At 44.8% G+C, this 14,885-nt stretch overlaps 1 protein-coding gene across 1 annotated transcript in view; it reads right to left on the minus strand.

Moving 5' to 3' along the window:
- HELZ2 (helicase with zinc finger 2) overlaps positions 1-14,885 on the minus strand; it is a 44,215-nt gene that overhangs the window by 10,190 nt on the left and 19,140 nt on the right. Inside the window, exons 8-13 of the mRNA XM_029286471.1 lie at positions 12,015-12,100; positions 8,342-8,476; positions 7,221-7,406; positions 4,391-4,535; positions 2,094-2,210; positions 278-473 (exon numbers count right to left, since the gene is read on the minus strand). Coding sequence (XP_029142304.1) covers positions 278-473; positions 2,094-2,210; positions 4,391-4,535; positions 7,221-7,406; positions 8,342-8,476; positions 12,015-12,100 — 865 coding nt within the window. The remainder of the gene's footprint in view (positions 1-277; positions 474-2,093; positions 2,211-4,390; positions 4,536-7,220; positions 7,407-8,341; positions 8,477-12,014; positions 12,101-14,885) is intronic.

The raw sequence follows: 14,885 nt of genomic DNA on the forward strand, positions 1-14,885 counted from the left end.
GGGACCTTGGAGGTCATCTAGTCCAACCCCCTGCTCAGGCAGGAAACCCTATACCATTTCGGACAAATGGCTGTCCAGTCTCTTCTTAAAAACTTCCAGTGTTGGAGCATTCACAACTTCTGGAGGCAGGTTGTTCCACTGGTTAATTGTTCTAACTGTCAGGAAGTTTCTCCTTAGTTCTAGGTTGCTTCTCTCCTTGGTTAGCTTCCACCCGTTGCTCCATTGCGGTCACAATTGCGGACTACCTGTTCTTTGGAGGCCCACCCCACGGGCTCACCTTCTCGATCTTCTTGTATCTGACCAACGGGATGAGCGTTTCGGGCTCCGTGCACATGGCGCACTCGTCGATCAGCACCTGCTTGACGTTGAGCTGCTCGGCGAGGAAGTTGGACGAAGAGGCGGAGCACGTGCAGAGAATGATGTCGTGGCGTTCCAATTCAAATACCCGCGCCCTGTTCAATAGCCGTTTGTACCTGTCAGCCCACAAAAGAAAACCCTTGTTTTTTTTAAAGTGGATCCTCCGAGGTTTTCTCGCACACTTCCAACCGGCTTCACGCAGGGCTAGAAACTTGATGTAAAATTAAAGCGAGGCTCTGAGAAAGGGGGACTTAAATCTAACCTTCCCCATTATTCAAGGCCAGGCTAAGACAGGACTAAGAAGGGTGATGTGCTGTGGTTTATTCCTGTTTAGTGACGGGTAGCCGCTGACCTACAGCTAAAGGAATGAAATGAATTGTGTCTGATTTTATGACTTTATTTGGCCTGGCGGTTAAGTGAATCACTGCGGTTGTTAAGTGAATCTGGCTAACGCCATTGATTTTGGTGGCCGGAAGCCAGCTGGGAAGGGTGTAAAGGGTGGTCATGTGACCCCGAGACGCTGCAGCCGTCGTAAATAGGGGGACTGTCATTTGCAGCCTGGCTAGGGAGCTTGTGACACGCAAAGTCAATGGAGGAAAACAGAGTCACTTAACAATGGTTGTCGCCGGGGTGGGGGGATGGGGGGGTTATTATTTTTCTGTTTATTATAGAGTGTTTTTATATCTGTGTAAGCCGCCTTGAGTCACCACGTGCAAATAGGCGACAACACAATTTTTTTAAATAAATAAACTGACTTGCGTAACTCTGGCAAAAGAGTCATAAAATGGGGGAGAGGGTGATTCACTTAACAAATGCCTTACTTAGCAATGCAAATTTTGGGCTCAATTATGGTCATAAGTCGAGGACCACCTGCATTGGATGTATAGCTCTCCTTTCACTCAGAAGGCGTTATGTGGGGTTCTCGCCTCCTGTTTTGCTCCTAACAACAATCCTGCAAGGTAGGATGGGTTCAAAAGTGGGGGGATTCACTCAGGGAGTTCCTTTTGTTGAGGGAGGAGTAGAAACTAGGTTTCCCTGTCTTATTCACACAGTGAGAAGCCAGGATTCTTGTGCTGCATCCCAGCTGACACACACACAGACACAAACTTCCTTATTTTTCTAAATAACTCAAGCCAAACATACCTAATATTCCTTCTTCCTATTTTCCCCACAACAGTAGTCCTGTGTGAGGAGTTCGGCTGTGATAGTAACTGGCCCAAAAGCCAGCTTTCACGCCTAAGATGAGACTAGAACTCCCAGTCTCCTGGTGATTGATCCAAAGTCACCCGGGTGGCTTTCGCGCCTAAGGTGGAACTAGAACTCACAATTTCTTGGTGATTGGCACAAGTGGCTTTCATGTCTAGGACAGTACCACAACCCAACTGGCTTTCATACCCAAGGTGGGACTAGAACTCCCAGTCTCCTGGTGATTGATCCAAAGTCATCCAGGAGGCTTTCGCGCCTAAGGTGGAACTAGAACTCATAGTCTCCTGGTGACTGGCCCAAAGTCACCCAGCTGGCTTCCAGGCAAAAGGCAGGACTAGAACTTACATCTCCTGGTGATTGGGCCCAACCCGCTTTTCATGCCCAAGATGTAACTAGAACTCCCTGTCTCCTGGTTTGTAGGCCTACATCTTAACCAGGCTGGCTCTCCTAGGATGATCAGGAAACTCTTGGGAAAATTGAGGGATCTTCACATCAGGCCTCGGCAACCCTCTCCGTCTGATTGTCCTCACCCTTCAATTTCATCTTCGGTGATCTCTTCTCCACGTTTCACTCGTTCATCAAACTCGAGGATCCTTCCCGAGTCAGGATTGCTTTTTTCCCGGATCAGATAGTGCAAAGTGATACGCCTGTGCAGAAAGGATTAGTTTAAACAAGAAGCCAAAATATTTACACACATGCATGAAGTGCTACCCCTCAGGATAGAGGTGGGGAACCATGGCCCTTTTATGACTTGTGGACTTCAACTCCCAGAATTCCTGAGCCAGCGATACTCCCAGAGTGCTTTCACTGGTGGATCAGGCCCAGATTTAGCTAAGGATGGGAATGAGGGGCCTCAAGCCAGGTCGCTTGTTTGAGGACTGGGGTTTTTTTGGGGGGGGGGCATGCTGTCAACGCTGCTAACATCGGATGTTCTTGCTTTGACAACAGATGGAAATGCAGCCATTTTCTCCATTGCTTTTAGAATTAGTTGATGCAGGGAAGGGGAATAGGGATGGGAGTCCAGCTAGTCCAGAGTTAGGCAACCTTGGCTCTTTTATGACTTGTGGACTTCAACTCCCAGAATTCCTGAGCCAGCCATGCTGAGGGGAAAGGGAGAGGTTTCCAAGCTGAGCCATGCTGGCTCAGGAATTCTGGGAGTTGAAGTCCACGAGTCATAAAAGAGCCAAGGTTGCCTACCCCTGAACTAGTCATAACAATAATAACTCAGCCCTGGGAACCCAAGGTCATTGGGCCCAGAGCTGATAGTGTTTTGCCAGGCTGGAGAGCTGGGGAGAAAGCCCGAGCTTCAAGCTAATTGGGGAATGTGATTTATGACTATTTATTAGAGGAGGGAATTGTACTTTGTTACTTTGTATCCAGGGGAGGGGAATTTAGTTTTTGGTTTCGACTATGTAGTGGAAAAAATGCAGAGAAGAGCAACTAAGATGATCAAAGACCTGGAGACTAAAACATATGGAAGGAGAAAAGAAGGATTAGGGGAGACATAATCGCAGTATTCCAGTATTTGAGGGGCTGCCACAAAGAAGTGGGAGTCAACTTATTCTCCAAAGGACCAGAGGGCAGGACAAGAAACAACGGATGGAAACTAATCAAGGAGAGAAGCAACCTGGAACTAAGGAGAAACTTCCTAACAGAGAAAAAAATTAACCAGTGAACGAACAACTTGCCTCCAGAAGTTGTGGGTGCTCCATCACTGGAGATTTTTAAGAAGAGACTGGACAGCCACCTGTCTGAAATGGTATACAGTCTCCTGCTTGAGCAGGGGGCTGGAGTAGAAGACCTCCAAGGTCCCTTCCAACTCTATTCTATTCTATTCTATTCTATTCTGTATTTCTATTCTATTCTATTCTATTCTGTATTTCTATTCTATTCTATTCTATTTTCTATTCTATTCTATTTTCTATTCTATTCTGTATTTCTATTCTATTCTATTCTATTCTATTTTCTATTCGGTTCTATTCTATTCTATTCCATTCCATTCCATTCTATTTTATTCCATTCTATTCCATATTTTCTTTTCTATTCTATTCTATTCTGTATTTCTATTCTATTCTGTATTTCTATTCTATTCTGTTCTGTTCTGTTCTATTCTATTCTATTCCATTCCATTCTATTTTATTCCATTCCATTCCATATTTTCTATTCTATTCTATTCCATTCCATTCCATTCCATTCTGTATTTCTATTCTATTCTAATTCTAATTCTATTCTATTCTATTCCATTCCATATTTTCTATTCTGTTCTATTCTATTCTATTCTATTCTATTCCATTCCATTCTATTTTATTCCATTCTATTCCATATTTTCTTTTCTATTCTATTCTGTATTTCTATTCTATTCTGTATTTCTATTCTATTCTATTCTATTCTGTTCTGTTCTGTTCTGTTCTATTCCATTCCATTCTATTTTATTCCACTCCATTCCATATTTTCTATTCTATTCTATTCTATTCCATTCCATTCCATTCCATTCTGTATTTCTATTCTATTCTAATTCTAATTCTATTCTATTCTATTCCATTCCATATTTTCTATTCTATTATTCTATTCTATTCTATTCTATTCTATTCTATATTCTATTTTATTCCATTCCATTCCATAATTTCTATTCTATTCTATTCTATTCTATGAGGGAGGGAGGGAGGGAGGGAGGGAGGGAGAATGGTTGGCTGGGGAATTCTGGGAGTTGAAGTCCACAGGTCTTAAAAGTTGCCACGGTTGGACAGGCCTTAAAGTGAGCCAATGTACTACTAGCAACATTAACCGAACCCCATTTTAGAAGACAAACCCAACCCCAAATTCAAACCTGATCTCTGGTTTCGATTTTGCGTTCCGCTGAGCTTTTCGAGAAATTTGGAGGTTGCTGCCAGGATAAGGAAAATCCATTGTCTCAATCGTATCTCCGTAGACCCTCAGAGGCCTGAAGGAACCAGGCATCCTCATGAGCATCTCTGAAAAAAAGAAACCAACATTGTTGGCTTGAGTATAATTTCTCCTGCCTGGGTCTTGCAAGCTGCAGCCTTTTTGGTTAACTCAGTGGTTCTCAACCTTTTTAATGCCGCGACCCCAACCGGTCGTAAGTCGAGGACTAAACCGGTCGTAAGTTGAGGACTAAACCGGTCGTAAGTCAAGGACTAAACTGGTCGTAAGTCGAGAACTACCCAACCGGTCGTAAGTCGAGGACTTTTCCTGCCCGGGAGCGCCGCACATGCGTGGTTCCGCCCCCTGCGCCGGCCGAGGCGTAGCTGGCAAGCGGCAGAGACGGAGCAGGCCGACCACCAGCTGGCCCAGCCCAAGGGAGGTAAGGCACCCGCCGGAAAAGGGGGAAAAAATGGCGGACAAAAAAAATGGCGGACAGCCTTGCTTGGCGACCCCCATGAAATGGTCGATTGACCCCAAATGGGGTCCTGACCCACAGGTTGAGAACCACTGGGTTAACTGGAACGAACCATGAAACAATGATGGATAGTTTTATTTATTTATCATTTATTTTATTTACTTACAATACCTGTTCAGTGATCATTTGAAGTTATAAGGGCACTGAAAAAAAGTGAATTATGACCGTTTTTCACACTAATAATTGTTCCAGCATCCCCATGGTCACAGAATACAAATTCAGACTCTTGGAAATTGACTCATATTTCTGACCGTTGCAGTGTCCCGGGGTCACATGATCCCCTTTTGCAACCTTCTGACAAGCAGTAGGTCAAGGCTGCTAATATTGGATATTATTGCTTTGACAAGATATGCAGAACTGTCTGGTATTTTTAGAGTTAATTCAGATGATGGTGGGAGGGCAGGAGAAAGATAAGGACTGCTGGATAGGGAACGAAGTGAATCTTTGCCCTCCAGGCTGATTGGAAAATGTGAATTATGACTGCAAAATAGGGGAGGGGAATAGCCTGGAATGTTATGTGCAAAGAAAGGGAAATTCAGATCTTGGCATCCATTCATGCTGTGCCGGACACTGTGTTCATAGGATTAAAGACTTTTTAGAATAAACAGTGCCTGGAAGTTCTTTGAAGTGTTCCATTAGTCGGAACCTTGACACAGTATCAATGGGAAAGCCAGATTTAACTTAACAACCATGTTACAAACTTAACCACTGCGGTGATTCACTTAACAACTGTGACAAGAAAGGTTGTAAAATGGGGGCAAAACTTCCTGAACAACTACCTTGCTTAGCAGCAGAAATGTTGGGCTCAATTGTGGCCGTACATCAAGGGCTACCTGTATTTTAAGATGCCTCTGGAAGTTGTGGGGGGGGGTCCATCACTGGTGATTTACATGAAGAGACTGGACAGCCATTTGACCGGAATCTAATAGGAATTCCCGCCCTGAGCAGGGGGTTGAACTAGAAGACCTCCAAGGTCCCTTCCAGCCCTATTCTATGTTTTATGATCTGACCAAGAGAATTGTCCAATTTTGGCACCTCATTATGCAGAAGGAACAATTTTACATGAAATAGGAGAAGAACTTTGTTATGCAGTTAAGGACGTCAGAGGCTGGATTGGAAGTTTTTAAGAAGAGATTGGACAACCATTTGTCTGAAATGGTATAGGCCAGTGATGGCGAACCTTTTAGAGACCGAGTGCCCAAACTGCAACCCAAAACCCATGTATCGGCGTGGCCCAGTGAGTGGGCATGGCCCAGTGGGTGGGCGTGGCTGCAGTGGTAACGGCAGACTGGGTGGGACTAAAAAGTTCAATCAATTCCATCTTTGCGAGATCTTTTTTTCCCCGCGAGAAATTGAAATTGACTGATTGATTGAACCTTTTTTTTTTTTTGCACACGGCGGCAGAGGCCTAGAGCGAAAAGGTTTTATAAAACCCAGCTGAAGGCCTAGGACTGGGTGACGGCACGCGTGCCCACAGAGAGGGCTCTGAGTGCCACCTGTGGCACCCCTGCCATAGATTCGCCATCACGGGTATAGGGTTTCCTGTCTGAGCACTGGGTTGGACTAGAAGACCTCCAAGATCCCTTCCAACTCTGTTATTCTATTCTACTGTACTGTACTGTACTCTCCTCTATTCTATTCTATTCTACTCTACTTGCTCTGCTCTATGCTACTCTATTCTGTAATTCTATTCTATTCTATTCTATTCTATTCTATTCCTATTCCTATTCCTATTCCTGTTCTGTTTTAATCCTATTCTACTCTACTCTACTCTACTCTACTCTACTCTACTCTACTCTACTCTACTCTATTCCTGTTCTGTTCTAATCCTATTCTATTCTATTCTATTCTATTCTATTCTATTCTATTCTATTCTATTCTATTCTATTCTATTCTGCTCTGCTCCGCTCCGCTCTACTCTATTCTATGGAGAACAGGAGCTCAGCTTAGCTGCATGCCAATCAACTCTACACCATAGCAAAATACACCATAGCAACTCTACACCATAGCAAAATACACCATAGCAACTCTACACCATAGCAAAATACACCATAGCAACTCTACACCATAGCAAAATACACCATAGCAACTCTACACCATAGCAAAATACACCATAGCAACTCTACACCATAGCAAAATACACCATAGCAACTCTACACCATAGCAAAATCAGGTCGATTTCAGTTTCAACTATTCTGCCCAAAACAAGAATATTTTTTCCATGGAGAAAATGGATTACCAGCAACAACATCAACCGATTTGTGAGAAGGTCCACAGTACAGAATGTGGCTCTTGGCTCTGGAGGCATCACTCTTGGCTGGCTTTGGAGGCATCGCCCCAGGTTGAGTTGGGTTTCCATTCTTCTCGTGATTGAGCTGGTGAAACCAGTACACAATGTGAGCACCAACCACGGTTTTCCCGGTGCCTGAACAAATACAAAAACAAAGAGGAAGTTGTCAGCCTGACAAAGTAGATCAGATCAATAGTCTCATTCCACAGAATGATTAGAACGCTACTTTATTGAGGAAGGGTCAAATGAACCATAGCTAGTTCCCTAGAGCAGGGCTTTTCAACCAGTGGTACGGGTACCACCTGTGGTACATTGGCACCTGGCAGGTGGTACGCAACCATCCTAAAAAAGTGGTAGCGGGGGAGGGGAATGAGCTGAACCGGTGGCAGCACCGCACAAGCCTGAGCCTTTTCACCCACTGTACCACTTTTAGGATATGGCAATATCCGAGGACCACCAGTCGCCTAGCAAGGTGTCAGAGTACAGAGAAGAGGCTAAAATATATAAGGAACAGTTGCTGGAATTGAGTATGTCTAGTTTAATGAAGAGAAGGACCAGGGGGGACATGATAGCAGTCTTCCAGTATCTCAGGGGCTGCCCCAAAGAAGAAGGAGTCAAGCTAATCTCCAAAGCGCCTGAAGGCAGGACGAGAAGCAATGGATGGAAACTAACCAAGGAGAGAAGCAACCTGGAACTAAGGAGAAACTTCCTGACAGTGAGAACAATTAACCAGTGGAACAACCTGCCTCCAGAAGTGGTGAATGCTCCAACACTGGAAGTTTTTAAGAAGAGACTGGACAGCCATTTGTCCGAAATGGTGTAGGGTTTCCTGCCTGAGCAGGGGGTTGGACTAGATAACCTCCAAAGTCCCTTCCAAATTTTATTATTATTATTATTATTATTACTACTACTACTACTACTACTACTATTATTATTATTATTATTATTATTAACTCCACGTGGCATCAGGAAGGGCATCCGGCCAGTAAATGCTCAACTCCATCCAGTCGCCCCAACTCTACCCCAAAATAAGGGATTACAGGGTTGTAAAAAGGGGGTCGATCCCTCACCTGGCGGCCCTTGGATTAGAGTGAAAGACTTTTCCAGTGCCTCCCGGATGGCACTCTGTTGACTTGGATTGAGTTTCCGGCTACTGCCCGGGATGTCAAAATTCCATCTCTTCAAGATATTGGAAGGTTTTGCTCCTGCAAGTAACAAGAGAAAACACTGTTGAAAGATACAAAGATACAGGCAAACTCATTATTCACTGGGAATCAGGTGGTATATACTGTATGTTACCATCAGTATGTGAAATTAGGAATTCCATAAGATGCCTACAAAACCTACAGAATGCCCAAAATGACACGTCAAAGTATGAAACATTTAATATTTCACACATTTGCTAGGCTCCTATGTAATGCCAAAAAGCAAACTGGCAAAGTATAAATCCTAACCCTAAACTATAAACCCTAATCCTAGCCTTCCTGGTTGCAATAAGTAGGTCAATACTTGAGTTTTCTTTTCAGTAAGAAAGTCCTGTACTTTATTTTGCATTTCTTCCCTCATCTTTTCAATGAAGGGTTAGGGTTAACCCTAACCCTAACCCTCACTCTAACCCTAACCCTAACTCCAATCGTAACCCTAACCCTCATTCTAAATCTAACCCTCACTCTAACTCTCACCGTGACCCTAACCATCATCTAAACCCTAACCCTAACCCTAACCCTAACTCGAACCCTAACCATGACCCTCACTCTAACCCCTAATCCCAACCCTCATTCTTAACTTAACCCTCACTCTAACCCTAACCGTGACCCTAACCCCCATTCTAAACCCTAATCCTAACCCTCACTCTTACGTTAACCCTCACTCTAACCCTAACCGTGACCCTAACCCTCACTCTAACCCTAACCATGATCGTTAACCCTCACTCTAAACCCTAACCCTCACTCTTACCTTAACCCTCACTTTAACCTTAACCATGACCCTCTCACTGTAACCCCTAATCCTAACCCTCACTTACCTTAACCCCCATTCTAACCCTAACTGTGACCCTAACTCTCACTCTAACCCCTAATCCCAACCCTCACTCTTAACTTAACCATCACTCTAACCCTAACCGTGACTCTGACCTTCACTCTAAACCTTAATCCTAACCCTCATGCTTACCTTAACCCTCACTCTAACTCTAACCGTTACCCTAACCCTCACTCTAAACCCTCATTCTAACCCTAACCATGATCATTAACTCCCACTCCAACCCTAACCCTCACTCATATCTTAACCCTCACTCTAACCCTATCCTAACCGTGACCCTAACCCTCACTCTAAACCCTCATTCTAACCCTAACCATGATCATTAACCCCCCACTCCAACCCTAACCCTAACTCATATCTTAACCCTCACTCTAACCCTAACCCTAACCATAACCTTAGCCCCTCATCCTTTTCAGGCTTTGCCTAACAGTTCTTGCCATTCTGCATAATGTCTATGTTATATTTAAATTTAGCAGCTGGAGCAGTGGGGTTGTGCAGTGAGGCCAGAACACACAGTTATAGCCAATTGGTTGGAGAGGGCGGGCTCCTGCGTAAGGCAATCTGCGCTGTGATTGGTTGCTGTGGGCGTGGAGAGGGAGTTTCCCTTTTTTCCCACCTTTTTTCTTCTGTGTGCCAGCTGAGCGCTCTATGTATTTACCTCATGATGTAGTGATGTGCCTGATAGCTAGTTTGCTGTACATATAGTTGTAGATTATATTCATTTATATAAAATTATACGTTCATGTCAGAGTCTCTGCTTACATTTGGACACCTGCTGCACAATTCCCTGACAGTCTAGGTATTATATACAATGCCCTAGGGAAAGTATATAGCATATTGAAATAACACATATATTTCATACTTTGCCTAAAGAGTCACACATTCTATAGGTTTCCTGGGCATTCTATACAATGCCAGCTTTTCACAGATTGCCAGTAATATATACATTTAATATATTATATTATTGTTCATTTGTCACATAGTCAGCCAGATATTTATCCTGGATTTAGCCTTTCGGTCTAATAAAGGAGAATATTTGTAGCTCAGGGTTGACATGAGGGGTCCTTGCTGCTCTCTGAGCTTGTTTGTTTTCTTACAGACGTTTCATGACCCAACCAGGTAACATCATCAGTATCTCAAAGGTGCTTTTCCATGAGGCAACTGGACTTTCTTCTTTTTCCTTTGAAGACGTTTCGCTTCTCATCCAAGAAGCTTCTTCAGCTCTGACTGGATGATGGGGAATGAAAGGATTTATACTCCTTGCAGACAGCTGGTCATTTGCCTTTTTTTAGAGAGTCCTTGAGACCACTTGGAGGTTTACCTGTGTCCTCAGGATTACCTGAATAGTGCAAATGGATGTGGAGCCTTCTTGGAACCGCTGAAAGGACTGTGTTGTAGACTGGAAATAGATGGTTTTGTATCCCTCCCTGTTAAAAGAGGGCTGTTCAATTTTGACCTGGATGGCCAATTTGACCCCTCTTTCAAACCAGCGGTCCTCTCCGTCCAAAATGTGGACTTTGCTGTCTTCAAAAGAGTGGCTTTTTTCTTTTAAATGCAGATGGACTGCTGAATCTTGCCCGGATGGGTTTGTTCTCCTATGTTGTGCCATACATTTATGAAGTTGTTGTTTTGTTTCCCCAATGTACAGATCTGCACATGGCTCCCTGCACTGTGCTGCATATACCACGTTACCACATTTAACATCACCAGTGTTATAAGGGAGTAGGATGTATGGAGAGGAGGAGGAGGAGGAGGAGGAAGAGGAGGAGGAAGAGGAGGAGGCAGCACCTGCACAATGCATGCATCCTTTGGACAAAAGTCTTCCATTCTGCAGACGGCTCTATTATGACAGGTAATCCTCAGTGTATGACCGCAATGGAGCCTAATCATTAGTCGTAGGTCAAGACAGCCATAAAGCAGGTCCTCACATGATCAGACTCAATTTTACAATCCTGGTTGCAGCAGTCATTAAGCAAATCACCATGGTTGTTACGCGAACCCATTATTTACTTCTTTTTTGCCAAGTAAAGGAAGTTTTCTACAAAAACAATACTAAATCACAAGGCAAGGACTACAAGATGCTACAAATGACCATCGTTGCGGGCCAGTTGCCAAAAGACAGAATTTCGGTCATGTGACCACCAGGAGGGTGAGGTGGCTACCAGAACCTCCGAACCGTGTTGTAATTACGTTCTCAGGAGCTGAATCGTAACTCCAAATGGTTGCTGAGCAGCTGGTCATAAGTTGAGGACTGCCTGTGCTATTCTCAGTGCTAGGCTATGCAATTCCTTTCTACAGGTAGTCCTTGATCTCAATCATTCGTTTAGTGGCCATTTGAAGTTACAGCGGCACTGAAAAAAAAGGGACTGATGCCTGTTTTTCACACAACAGTTGCAGCGTTCCCACGGTCACATGATCAAAATTCAGATGCTTGGCAACTGGCATGTACTTATGACAGTTGCACTGTCCTGAGGGTCATGTGATCATCACTTGTAAATTTCCCAGCCGGTTTCCAGTAAACAAAATCAATGGAAGCCAGATTTGCATATAACAACCACACAATTCACTTAACAATTGCAGCAATTCACTTTGCAATGGTGGCAAGAAAAGTCACAAAATGGGGCCAAACTGATTTAAACAACTGCCTTGCTTAACGACAGAAGTTTTGGGCTCAATTGTGGTCGTAAGTTGACTACCGGTACCTACTTTGGGTTGGAATGGGATGACCCAGTGCTATCCTCTGGGCAAGTTTCGAAGCATACTCCAGGTTCCAAATTGCTTTTTCTTTCCGGCTGTGAAGAAAAGAAAAATAAAAGATAAGTACGGAAAGAAAGAAAAAAACACCAAACAGATAAGAAAAAAAAAACTCAGCAAGGTTTCCAAACATTCTCGTTGTAAATTGTCCACAGAATATTTATCTTCATACAGGTAGTCCTTGACTTATACCAGTGGTGGCGAACCTATGGCACGGGTGCCAGAGGTGGCACTCAGAGCCCTCTCTGTGGGCACGCGCGCCGTCGCCCCAGTCCTAGCCCTTCAGCTGGGTTTTATGAAAACTTTTCGCTTTAGGCCTCCGCCGCCGTGTGCAAAAAAAAAGAAAGGTTCAATCAGTCAATTTCAACTTCTCGCGGGGAAAAAAAAAGATCTTGCAAAGTTGGAATTGATTGAACTTTTTAGTCCCACCCAGTCTGCCGTTACCACTGCAGCCACGCCCACCCAATGGGCCACGCCCACCCAATGGGCCACACCCAGCCAATGGGCCACACCTACCCGGCACTCGCCGATGCATAAGTGGGTTTTGGGTTGCAGTTTGGGCACTCGGTCTCTAAAAGGTTCGCCATCACTGACTTATAACCACAACTGAGCCCAACATTTCTGTTGCTAAGTGAAACATTTGTTAGGTGAGTCTTGCCCCAATTTTACAACCTTCCTTGCCACCGTTGTAAAATGAATCACTGCAGATAGATAAGTCAGCAACACAACTGTTAAGTAAATCTGCCTTCCCCCTTGACTTTGCTTGTCATAAGGTCGCGAAAGGGGATTACGTGACCCCGGGTCACGGCAACCCATCATAAATATGAGACAGTGTCCGAATTTTGATCACATGACCGTGGGGATGCTGCAACAGTCGTTAAGTGTGAAAAACAGCCATAAGTCATTTTTTTCAGTGCCATTGTAACTTCCGTCACTAAATGAACTGTTGCAAGTGGAGGATTATCTATACTGGTAGTCTTCGACATACAATTATTGATTTTAGTAACCATTCAAAGTTACAACAGCACTTAAAAAAAAAGTGACTTACACCCAATACTCATTCTTAGAAACGTTGCAACTTCCCCAGGGTCACGTGATCAAAATTCGGGTGTTTGGCTGACAGCATGCATTTATGACAACTTAAGGACCAAGGCAAAAAAAAAAAAAAAAAGGTTGCAAAATTAGATCAGACACACGAGTGACCCAATTTATCACTGTCAGGACTGTGAAGGAAGTGAGAGAAAATACTTGTTTTACTTTGAGATATTCATGATTAGTCAAACCACCAACATCACCCTTTTGCTGGGATCAGTTATGGGGAAAAAAACATAAGACGAAAAGAGAGAAAGGGCAAAAAAAAAAGAACCCAAATGCTTTGATGCAATGCAGAGTTACACTGTGGGGTCCTTGGTGCAACTGAGCTGGATTGTTTCCCTGCAGACGTTTCCTTACCAAACTAAGAAACGTCATCAGCATTAGAAGGGAGTGGGGTTTGCGAAGTGGAGGAGAAGGTGGCAGAAAGAGGAGGAGGAGGAGGAGGAGGAGGAGGAGGAGGAGTCAAGCTGGCCCTACTGCTGCTGGGACATTTCTTGGCCGCATCAGGTGCCATGTGGCAGCCATGTGGCTGCCCGTGCTGCTTCTGCCTTGCAGGGCTCTTTGCCCTCCTGGCCCCGCTACTCTGGGCTACCCTGCTGGACTGTTTCTGCCTGGTGTGGGGTGAGTCGGCCCAGATCCGGAGTGCCGCCCCGCCACCAGGGCCCTTCGCCAGTGGCCGCCGGTGGACCTGCACCAGCCACGCCTCTGCCTTTGGGCTGCTTGAGCACCAGCCTGCACGCCTACTCGGTGTTGCAGGCGCCGGGCTAAGGGCTGAACCTGACACTCTTCTGGCCCTGGCAGGCACTGCATCGCTCATGCCAGCTGGGTGCTTTTGGCCTCTACCGGCTGCTCCCGCCGGATCGTCTCCACCCGGCCAGCTGCTGCCACCGCCACCGCCATGAGGTGAGGAGGCAAGGCAGGTGGCAGAGGGGTGGAGTTGCTTCCCTCCACCTGCCAGACACCTGCCGAAGCCACGCAGGGTAAGGTTGCCATGGGGTGGTGGAGTTGCTTCCCTTTGCCTGCCAGACACCTGCCGAAGCCGCGCAGGGTTAAGGTTGCCGTGGCCACCCACACTCAGATGCCCTCGACTCCCCCAAGCATTTTTTTTTTTACTAACCTGCCTTTCAGCTGCACTGCATTTTTCCATTCGCTTCTCAGCCTTTGCCACGTGTTTGTGGGACCAAAAAAAAAAAAGTTCAATCAGACTTTCTAAGTTCTTCAGATCTCGCGAGAAGTTAGAAAGTCTGACTGAACTTTTTTTTTTTGTCTCACAAACACACGGCGAAGGCTGAGAAGCGAAAGGAGAAACACAATGAGGCTAAAAGGCAGGTTAGTATGGTTAAAAAAAAAACGCATCTGGGCAGGGCGGGCATGGCAACCAGGGCTGTGGAGTCGGAGTCGGAGTTGAGGAGTTGGAGGAAATTTTGGGTACCTGGAGTCAGAGTCGGCAAACAATGCACCGACTCCGACTCCTACTAAATTTCGATTGGAATTAAAAAAAAAGCAAGTTTAAATGTCCCAATTCACAAAAAGTTATAATTAATGACTTCTCTACTGTAAGAATAAAGACCAATGCATGCAGTGCCTCACGTAACCGCAAAACGAACACGTTAAGTGACTGTGAAGAAGCATGCTTTTCATGTGCTTCACTATATGGCACGCAACACACAATTAGGAACGGCAATACTTATACTTTCCATAGTGTTGTGTTCTGCTGTTACAGGGAAT

This window comes from Protobothrops mucrosquamatus, unplaced genomic scaffold (genome assembly GCF_001527695.2).
Source record: "Protobothrops mucrosquamatus isolate PMUCROS unplaced genomic scaffold, P.Mucros_1.0 scaffold3791, whole genome shotgun sequence".
NCBI lineage: Eukaryota > Metazoa > Chordata > Lepidosauria > Squamata > Viperidae > Protobothrops > Protobothrops mucrosquamatus.